Source organism: Lindgomyces ingoldianus (assembly GCF_010093535.1).
Source record: "Lindgomyces ingoldianus strain ATCC 200398 unplaced genomic scaffold BDR25scaffold_2, whole genome shotgun sequence".
NCBI lineage: Eukaryota > Fungi > Ascomycota > Dothideomycetes > Pleosporales > Lindgomycetaceae > Lindgomyces > Lindgomyces ingoldianus.
In genome coordinates this window covers 54,943-64,042 of record NW_022985163.1, presented here as the reverse complement: position 1 = coordinate 64,042, position 9,100 = coordinate 54,943, and the positions used below count along the sequence as shown (strand labels likewise).

The 9,100-nt window shown below is 53.2% G+C and overlaps 6 protein-coding genes across 6 annotated transcripts; 2 read left to right on the top strand and 4 right to left on the bottom strand.

Annotated features, from left to right (window-relative positions):
• Nucleotides 1-231: 231 nt before the first annotated feature.
• BDR25DRAFT_348718 (uncharacterized protein) lies at nt 232-1,604 on the top strand (the record flags this gene model as incomplete). The annotated part of the gene is made up of 9 exons (XM_033694462.1): nt 232-268; nt 347-416; nt 474-525; nt 557-760; nt 821-934; nt 1,008-1,060; nt 1,146-1,198; nt 1,335-1,451; nt 1,501-1,604. 9 exons carry the CDS (start codon nt 232-234, stop codon nt 1,602-1,604), a joined length of 804 nt encoding a protein of 267 aa, XP_033553644.1.
• A 548-nt stretch (nt 1,605-2,152) lies between these two features.
• On the bottom strand, nt 2,153-3,440 carry BDR25DRAFT_41200 (HAD-like protein). The gene has a single exon (XM_033698532.1). It carries the CDS (start codon nt 3,121-3,123, stop codon nt 2,374-2,376), a length of 750 nt encoding a protein of 249 aa, XP_033553643.1. The 5' UTR covers nt 3,124-3,440; the 3' UTR covers nt 2,153-2,373.
• Nucleotides 3,441-4,040: 600 nt separating this feature from the next.
• BDR25DRAFT_299983 (uncharacterized protein) lies at nt 4,041-4,804 on the bottom strand. The gene is made up of 2 exons (XM_033689269.1): nt 4,220-4,804; nt 4,041-4,154 (listed from the first exon to the last, which is right to left on the bottom strand). The coding sequence occupies exon 1, from the start codon at nt 4,498-4,500 to the stop codon at nt 4,291-4,293; it is 210 nt and encodes a 69-aa protein (XP_033553642.1). The 5' UTR covers nt 4,501-4,804; the 3' UTR covers nt 4,041-4,154; nt 4,220-4,290.
• On the bottom strand, nt 4,247-5,354 carry BDR25DRAFT_41212 (uncharacterized protein). The gene is made up of 3 exons (XM_033698533.1): nt 4,882-5,354; nt 4,528-4,812; nt 4,247-4,444 (listed from the first exon to the last, which is right to left on the bottom strand). Exons 1-2 carry the CDS (start codon nt 5,305-5,307, stop codon nt 4,603-4,605), a joined length of 636 nt encoding a protein of 211 aa, XP_033553641.1. The 5' UTR covers nt 5,308-5,354; the 3' UTR covers nt 4,247-4,444; nt 4,528-4,602.
• Nucleotides 5,355-5,581: 227 nt separating this feature from the next.
• Nucleotides 5,582-7,081, top strand: BDR25DRAFT_209072 (MFS quinate transporter; the record flags this gene model as incomplete). The annotated part of the gene is made up of 1 exon (XM_033684595.1): nt 5,582-7,081. One exon carries the CDS (start codon nt 5,582-5,584, stop codon nt 7,079-7,081), a length of 1,500 nt encoding a protein of 499 aa, XP_033553640.1.
• A 118-nt stretch (nt 7,082-7,199) lies between these two features.
• On the bottom strand, nt 7,200-8,475 carry BDR25DRAFT_309169 (uncharacterized protein; the record flags this gene model as incomplete). The annotated part of the gene is made up of 2 exons (XM_033691058.1): nt 7,200-8,382; nt 8,432-8,475. 2 exons carry the CDS (start codon nt 8,473-8,475, stop codon nt 7,200-7,202), a joined length of 1,227 nt encoding a protein of 408 aa, XP_033553639.1.
• Nucleotides 8,476-9,100: the final 625 nt, after the last annotated feature.

Genomic DNA, 9,100 nt, shown 5'->3' with positions numbered 1-9,100 from the left:
ACCCTTATTGGGACGGCGTCGTCCAGCTTTTCGTGCCTTGAAGATTGAAGCCGCTAGAAATCAAGTCTTGTCTCGCATTTACACGTATTTGGCGGCCCTCCCACTTTCTATTTTCATGTCTCGCACACTCTCCCATCTCGTCTTTCTTCGTTGCTCCTCGCAAGATGCTCATGCCAGTAACAGCTGCGGTTGAAGGGCGAGGCTCTCTACCCTTCATGTAGCTATACAAACATGCGGTCCTACAAAACCTCTCCCCTGCTCTGGACTTGTTGATAGCATTTCCTTGTGCCCTTTCCTATTTCCTTTTTGAGCAAATGAACGCGTAGGTCTTACGCCATTGTCTCAGCTCTGATACGACTACATTGGCGCTCCGCCCCTTTGATTGGACACGCTGGACCAATCCTTTGGGCGGTGATGTGGCTATTATTCACCTGCATGACAATCTAATTTGAACCGTCCTGGCGCCACGCCAGCACTATAGTTCCATCAGGGTGCTCCACCTCGCCTAAGGCCTACGGCGTTGCTGTAACATTGCAACGCAACCGCAACTGGCCAGGGCTGGTACCCATTTATGCAGACTTTTCATTCCTGGGCGGCGGTGTTGACTGCGACATATAAAGCGACGCTTAGTCCAGAGAGGGAGCTACTTCTTTTGAACTTGGCATGGCCAGAGAAGTCACTAGATCACCCCACTGAGATGGACTCCTCTTGCAGCACCTCTTTGTTAGCCCCTCTGCTTTCTATGAAAATTGTTCCATACGTTTATTGAGCGCCTAAGCCTATGTAAACACCTAGGGCTAAATTGACGCGTTTAACTAAGATAGCAGAGGACAGCTGTTTAGGAGGTGCCACATCTAAAGATGACCTGAACTGGTTCTATGCTGATAATTTCCTAATGCTGGATTCTATTGCATCTCGCTCTCTAGACCTGAGAGTACCTGCTCTGCTTGGAGCTGCAGAGGCTTCAAATTCACTAGACTAGGGTATTACCTGTCTACTGATTGTAGCAAGCTAGTAGAACTGAACTAACACGTAATTGTAGGTATAGTTGGTGGTCTTGGTGCCGCCTCTAAGTTAGAGAAGCTAGAGCATCACTAGTCTAGCTGGAAATTGCTTGACGGAGGAGGGACACACTATGCCGCGAGCGTGGCTAAGACGAACTTAGCTCTGAACGGCTTGTTTAACGGCAGCGGTCTAGGTAAGTATGCGAGTAGATCGCGGTGCTAGTTTACTAAATTGGTGATAAAATTTCCTTTTAACTTAGAGAGTGACAGAGCTGAAGAGCACTACAGTACAACGCAAGCTAAGCCTAGCAGGAGAGCATCAGTATTAAGAGAATGGTTACCACGCGGCTGATAGCACAGAAGGACACTGTGCTGGACAGGATAATGATCTTGACGCAGCTAGCATGTGTGCCCTCTCTATGGAGGGTATGGAGGGTATTTACTATAGTGAGTAGTGTTTAAGTACTGGTTAAGGAGCCCACTCTGACATTCTTAGAAGCGCTATTACCGGTGGAAGACGAACTACTCTTTGACATTGACGTGACGAGTGCATTTCTGTTAACACGCAAACGACACGGCTTTCATCTGTTGGCGCTATAATCTCTTTGTTAGAGATGTTGGGCATTGCATTAGAACTAGAGCTGGAAGACACTCCTTTAGCGAAGCGGTAAAGGCCATCTGAGCGACAGGAGAGCCTTGTACTTGATTAATATGCCCACTCCTAACCCAACGTCTCTGCCAACCCCCAGCTGCCCAGATTCCTGTTTTAGAGCTAGCAATGAGCCTAGCCCTAGCCCTCTAGAAAATGACAGCTAAGGTGGTGGCGCCGGAAGCCCAGTCCCGTCCCCAAACAACCTTGATGAAGATGGAGCTGAAGAGAGCCACGAGGATGAACTTGGTCGGGTTGATACGGTGTCTGGTAGATCCTTGGTGACAAATTTTAAGCGAAATAAACGCAGCAATCATCCAGTCCAGAAGAAGGGGCGCGGTCTGATCCGGGGTCAAGCATGATTGTCTGCTAGTTAACTTATAATACTACTAGACCACCCTGTTGCGGCTAAGAAGAATATTAAGCTTCTGACACATAGCTGATGGTGTTTTGGCGACTGTCCGCCCCCGCGCTGTCAACATAACCATGTCTCTGCTTGCCAGTCAACTCGCTGAAAAGTCGCATAGTTTTTCACATGGAACATGATTAAACTTGGTGTAATATCTATTGTTTTGGTGGAGTGGATCTAGTGCAATTGCGTGTCGGGGCGTCGCTCCACATCTATCACCAGACCGTAATGCGCGGCATGGAATCAAGAATTTTCTCCTAGACTAAACGTCTGTCTCGGTCGCTGTGTTCAAGCATTTTCTCGACCTGTGCCTACTTGCTGAGACAAGCATGGATGCCAGCAATCGCAGCCAGCGTGCCATCCGGGTTCTTCACCTTGACCGTCTTCAGGCCCAATTGATGAGCGGGATAGTCATTTCCACCGGGGAAGATGGCGTCGCCGATGAACATCATCTCCTCGAGGGGGATGCCACTCTGGTCGCGCAGCCTCTTCAGGCCGTACGCCTTGTCGACACCCTTTTGGGTGATGTCGATGGAGGTGGCCCCTCCCATGTTGATGGACATTTCCGGCAGTCGCTGCATGAGGTCTTGTTGTATCACCTTGCGTTTCGCAAAGTCGGGGTCCCAGTGCCCCTTCTCTTGTATCGGCGCTTCCTGGCCCAGGGCGGAGAAGGTAATCTGACTGCCACGGTCTTCGATGCGGTTCCCCCAAGTCTTCTCGGGCTTGAAGCCGGACTTCTCGAGCGAAAGGTCAAAGGCCTCGAGGATGCGCTCCTTGTCGGAGCTGCTGAAGAGGTCGGCACAGACGCGGCCCCACTGGCCCTCCTTGTATGTGTAGAGTTTAGTGCCGGTTGTCGGCAGGAGCCACAATTTGGAGCGGTTCGCGCGTGCTGGTAGCCGGGACGCAATCTGCTTCTCGAATTGCGGCCAATCACCGCCGGAGATGACGGCCACATATGCGACATGGAGCAAGTCGGCCAACGCCTCGCCCATGGAATCGAGGAGCGGCTGCTTGCTCAGGGCAAGAGTGCCATCGAGGTCGAACGCGACGAGGGAAATCATGTTGTCGTGCCGGCGGGGTGAGTTGATCAACAAGGACTGCAGCTGGGCAACGTGTCAGCGAAGGATGCGGGTGGTAGGCAAGATGCGAAAGCGGAGGAAAGACGCCTGGCCATGGTCGTCGCGTGTTTTATGCTCGGCAGCGGTTCACCGCCCTGGCGGGGTGATTACTGCCAGCGCACGCGCCCGTGTGCTCCGCCACCAATCAGAGCGCGTAGCCTGGCCCCGCTGACATCGCGTCTGGATCCGCTGTTGCCTCCGCGTCAGCCTCAAATTCGACGCTCGCCTGTGCTCCTTCTCTCGCCGTTACAATACTTGTCCGCCCGCTCGAGATCCCCACCCCGCGACCCCTCTATCGCCCCCACCCCCGCCGGCCGGATCCCAACAAGGCCCACGTCACCTTCGCCGTCCCTACATGCGCGTATACGTGAAACCCCATGGACCGTGGCCTCTGCTTGGCCCGGCCGACGAAAGCGCCACAGCCGAACCGCAGAGCAAGATCCGCTTGGTTCGGGAGATGGATGCTACCGTGCTGCATGGCCGCAGTCGCTAGGGGTCCCGCTGGTGGTCTACGAGCGGCTTTTGCCCTGCTCCCACAACAAGCATCACTCGGCGCAGCCCTAGGTGGCTGTACACATCATCCTGTTTCTACCTCCTGTCTTTATCCCAGCGAAACCCGGTCCAGGTAGTAATTGAAGAAGAGATGGGTGGACAAGGGCAATGGGTGGGGACACGGCAGGGTGGCAGCAGGTTGGCTGATCGTTGGACCGACTGGACTTGCTTTGTGTACTTGCGAGGAAGCAGCGCGGCCATGGGCTGCTACATACAGTAGCAGCGTCCTGTACAGCGGTCATGACGCTGCGAGGCTGTTGCACGCGTGGATGCTAGGGACTGAAGAGGCAGAAGTAGAGGAGACGCTCGGGAAAATTCACAATTCAAACACGGGTCGCCTTCAATACAATCATCCGCACCTCGATGCTCTCTCTCGGTTGGTCCTCGCCTTCCGGGAAATGCATTGCAGCACCATGAGCCAAGTAATCTCATCCGGCAACATTAGCCATCGTTGAATTAGAGACAAAGCGCTGACTCACCGGCAAAGCCACGGCCACGAGTCGAGGTCCACGACTTGAATAGTGCCATGTCGTCCGGGGTCTGGTCCGAAAAGAAATATCACTGGCGGTAGGGTCGATGCTTGAGGTACAAGTTCTTCACCACGCGGTCCGGCATCACTTGATGGCATTCGATCAGGTCATCGCGCAGGACAGAGCGGCGGTCCGTGACGACGAGCGGAGCGATCTTGACCGTCTTCAATGGGCGCCAGGCACTGAGAAAAAGAGAGACGTAAGTATGTGTGCGATGCGGCATGCACTCGTAGGGCATGGGCGCGGGTGTCGGCAAAGGACGCACTTAATGATCTCAGCCTGCCACTTCCCACTGTCCACCATGTCGAGCTCGTCTTGGGTCAAGTGAATCTCCAAGCGATCACGGCCGCCTTGGTGTGAGAAGTCTGCTCGTTGAGTTGGTATTGGCGCGGTCCATGAGCACAATGGGGGGTGAGAGAGGATGGGAAGGGTGGGTCTGCCTATCGCAATGCATCAGGAGACCAAGCAGTAGGGGCTGCACTCGAGCCTCGAGCACTTTAGAAGTCGATGGCGCTTTGGGTGCCTCCGAAGGAGATTGGCTACGTCGGAACTGTTGCAATGTCAAAGATGTAAACAAGTCACCACAGCCCCACCCTCTTGTCCCTGCACAATAGCTTACCCGCCAATCGATGCAACTGACCTTTTCGTGCACACGATGCTGCTCGACTAGGGCAATAGTCTCGGATAGGTAGCCCAGTACGACCTGGTTATGCGCGTCTCGTCCTGCGGCCTCAAAATGCTCGACAGACAAATGACAGCTTGTCTTGTGTTTCACAAACGTGAACCCTTCTGCGTCTAGACTCGCACCAGATTTGTAGTCTCTCACATCTTGGACTGTCACTCCGGGTTGCACGTGATACGAGCAGTTGGTGAACTTTGGCGGTGCCTTTGCGCCGGGCTTCAGCACGGCACCAAAGAGCTCGTATGGCTGTTCCTCCTCAAACAGCGGGTCATCGACAAGAAACTTGAGTGCAAAGTACATCATCGTCTCTCTACAGCCCTCCTGGGTGAGCGGAGCTGTGGTTGTCAATGCACTTTGTCTCATACCATTAAACTGTTGGCGAGGCGGAGAAAAACTGGAATAAAAATGCGAATGGAAGTGGGATGATGGAATGCCGACTCCACCTGTGCTCTTTTATCCGCGGCGATGTCCAGCGGGTGGTTGGGCGGGTCCGCTGACAGCCTAAGCGCCAAGGATGACGCAGGCAGTCCATGACACCGTCCGTGGTTCACCACCTCGCTGGGCTCCATCCAGCCTCCAATCATCCACTTTACAATCTGTTCGGCGATCGTGGCAACACAAAACGTGCACGCATATCATGGGCAAAAGAGTCGGCACATTTCGCTCCACCTATGCTGTCGCGCTGGCATCGGTAGGGTCCTTCTTGATCGGGTATGATACAGGTGTGGTCGGCGGTGTTCTCACCCTGCCATCGTTCCAGCGCGACTTTGGCTACGCCGCGGAGCAGAAGACGCGCGTAGAATCCAATTGCCTGTCACTGCTTCAAGCGGGTGCTTTTTTCGGATGTCTTTTGGTCTGGCCGATCACATCGCGCTTCGGCAGGCGCTGGGCCATTGTCGCGGCGGCCATGGTGTTTTGTCTCGGAGCCACTTTGCAGGTCACCACATACTCACTTGCCTGTTTCTATTCTGGCCGCGTCGTTGCAGGCCTCGGGACAGGCGCGAGTTCGGTTATTGTGCCCATCTACACGGCGGAAGTAGCACCAAAGCACATTCGTGGCAAACTTGGCGGATGCTTCCAGCTTTTCATTACGCTCGGTGTCGCGCTGAGCTATTGGACGGATTATGCTGTGACGGCGGGCATCCGACCATCCTCACTCGGACCACCCCCCTCCAAGCAATGGCAAATACCGATTGGACTTCAACTGGTTCCGGGCGCCATACTCGGGCTGGGGATGCTGTTTGTCAAGGAGTCGCCCCGTTGGCTCGCCCAGAGAGGACATCGCGAAGCGGCTTACGCAGCGCTGCTCTGGATTCGAGGCGTCACCAGCATGGATGAGGACTGCCAGCTTGAATTCCAACAGATTCTCCATGGTATGGATGTAGAATTTCGAGCCTCAGGAGGTTCCACCTGGAAAGAACTGTGCCTCCCGTCCAACCGCTGGCGTGTTTTTCTTGCATTTTCTTTACAGGCGGCCCAACAGTGCACCGGCAACACGAGTCTGGCGTACTATGCGCCGCAAATCTTCGTTACAATTGGGGCTGGCAACCAGTCGATCTTTGTCACGGGTGTCTACGGTATGTTTAAAATCGCTGGGGTGGTCATCTTCATCACCTTCCTGGTGGAACGAATTGGACGAAGAACGCCATTCATGGCCGGCGCGTTTGCGATGGGCAGTTTTATGCTGGGCATCGGCATCCTCGTGGCCATGCACCCACCCATGAATGCAGACGAGATCGATACCTACGGGGCTGCCGCCATTGGCATGGTGTACCTGGAAGCATTCTCATTTAATTGGTCCTGGGGTCCACTTGTCTGGCTATACATTGGAGAAATATTCCCGCTGAAGATTCGAGAAGTCGGTAATGTTGTGGGAGGCTCTAGCCAATGGCTCTTTAATTTCGCCTTTAGCCAACTCACGCCGCATGCCATTGCCACGATCGGTGGGAAGACGTTTCTACTATACGCATTTCTCAGCTTCGCCATCGTGGTGTACGCGTTCTTCGTCGTGCGTGAAACTAGGGGCAAGTCATTGGAAGAGATGGAAACTGTGTTTGGGACGGTTGGTGTATTGGAAGGGCAAGCGAGCAGACTCCAAGCAGATGATAGTGTGCGTCTCATTAGCGACTATGACTAGAGAATGAATCAAAGTGTGGAAAGGCTAGTCTGCATAGAGTGGATTCTATTGCACAGTAAAGGCTATAGACGTGAGTCCATTCGGCTCCGCGTTCGATTCACTAATCAACTAGATTCTACTAGAATTTAGCTTGGAGAAACTCTTCTCTGACCTGTAGAAGAAAAGCCCTGGGGCAAAGTGTTCTCGTACGTTGCACGGCAGCGTCAACGACCGTAAGAACAGCTTTCATGTCCTTTTCTGTGCTGGGAATGTGCATAGGAAGGACACGAAAGTCACCGATGGTAGCGCTATGACTCTCAAAGTACCCACGGACCATAGAAACAATGTCGTTTGAAAAGCTGTCTACCACAACCAGGATGTTCTTCTTGCAAGAAGTGGTATCATGGGACTTGCAGTAGCTTTGAATGAGTGTCGGGTTGCTCTTGTCAAATAGCTGCGAGACGGAGGCAATGCGATATTGGACATCTGCTGACATGATCTGTTTATGTACTCTCCAGGCACTGGGTCGAGCTGCTGTTGCTCTTGTTGTATCCACATAAGAAGCGTCAACGGCTATCTGCCCGTTGGTCAAAGTTCCACTGGCTGCTGGTTCATCGGCATGGTAATAGTCACGGAGAACCGACAAGGCCGTGCTAAAGTCGGCCCGGGAGGCGTTCGCCGCACTGAACAACACAGTACCCTTTCCGGAACCTGCCGGAAAGAGGCGTTCAGTTGCCGATCCTTCCCTCATTCTTTCGATTGGGTTTGCGGGCACCATGTGTTCCCATAGCGCACCGGCCTGGAGTTCTGCATCGTAGATGCGCAGCCCCACTCGCCGAAGAAGGCTCAGGATGCGTTCAAGATCGACATTGCTCAACCTCCCTTTCAGCGAGGACAAGGTAGCCATGAATCCAATCGCCATGGCCAAGCAATCGGCATCATCCGCACCATCGGAGGAAGCGGTAAGGTTTCCCTTGATCAACCGGATAGCCCGTACCGCTGCATCCCCAAGCCCACCGACAATTGGCAACGGTGAGCCCGCTGTTGCTGAAACGGTGGCCGCCAGCTCTAAGGCGTTCGCGAGGTAGGCTGCGGCTGCACCTTTCTCAAGGTGGTTTCCCAGGATGCTCTTTATGTGGGTCTCGACATACAGGAACAGCTCATTATCGAGGCCTAATCCGACCGCAATCCTGAGCAGCTCGGCCCAGACGCGCCGGGCCTGGCTTTGTGGTGGATAGACAAGAGAAGCTGGATCGTAGAAGGTGGCAATAGGTGGATGGGATAAAGACAATATCTCCTTGTGGACTTTGGCTCCCTCGCGACTGGTGTAATCCAAAGAGAGGTCGTTGTTCCCGTGGCGAGCAGCAGCACATCCCAATACAACCCCGACAAAGTCGGTGGGTATCGATATCCATGGCGTCGATCGACGGTAAATGGCTGCAGCAAACCCAACCACGTCAGTGATGGTCCTGCCGCCGACAGCAGCGTACAAGTCTCTCCGCCCCAGGCCAGCTCTACACAGTAGTAGAGACAGTGCTTGTCATCACAGCAAGCAAGACATTATAAAGAGACACAGCACTTATATCTAAATACTATAAAGAACTTAAGAAACACATTAGATACAAACTTATATAAGACTAACCTACAACACTTACTGTAATAATTACATAAGCTACATAAGTAGATGTAAGGCCAAGATGGCGCTTACGTGCGACGGGTATATATACTATTCTGTACGCAACAATTAATGTTGGTTGATTATTCGCACCTTTTTAGTTGTATTGGCGCAGTGGTACAGAGCTCCTGTTACAATCCTTGCTTAGTGAAGCACTCGGGTCAAGGGGTTCCTGGGAGTAGGACGGAGAGGAGGGGCCGACGGTAGGGTGTACAGTCCTACGTAAGGGCTAATGGGCTTAGCGGAGGATGATAGAGTGACCGGATCGTGGTTTGTCCCTTAATGCGGCAGTATAGTGGCCGGGTCAAACAGTCCTGTTAGACAGAATTAGAGGTATATATGTTGCAAGACATACAAATAGTATT

Coding starts and splice junctions, on each gene's coding strand:
- BDR25DRAFT_41212 (XM_033698533.1), bottom strand. CDS start 5,307: ATGAGACAAAGTGCATTGACAACCACAGCTCCGCTCACCCAGGAGGGC. Junction 4,813..4,881: donor TCAGTTGCATCGATTGGCGG/GTAAGCTATTGT, acceptor ACATTGCAACAG/TTCCGACGTAGCCAATCTCC.
- BDR25DRAFT_299983 (XM_033689269.1), bottom strand. CDS start 4,500: ATGCCCTACGAGTGCATGCCGCATCGCACACATACTTACGTCTCTCTT.
- BDR25DRAFT_41200 (XM_033698532.1), bottom strand. CDS start 3,123: ATGATTTCCCTCGTCGCGTTCGACCTCGATGGCACTCTTGCCCTGAGC.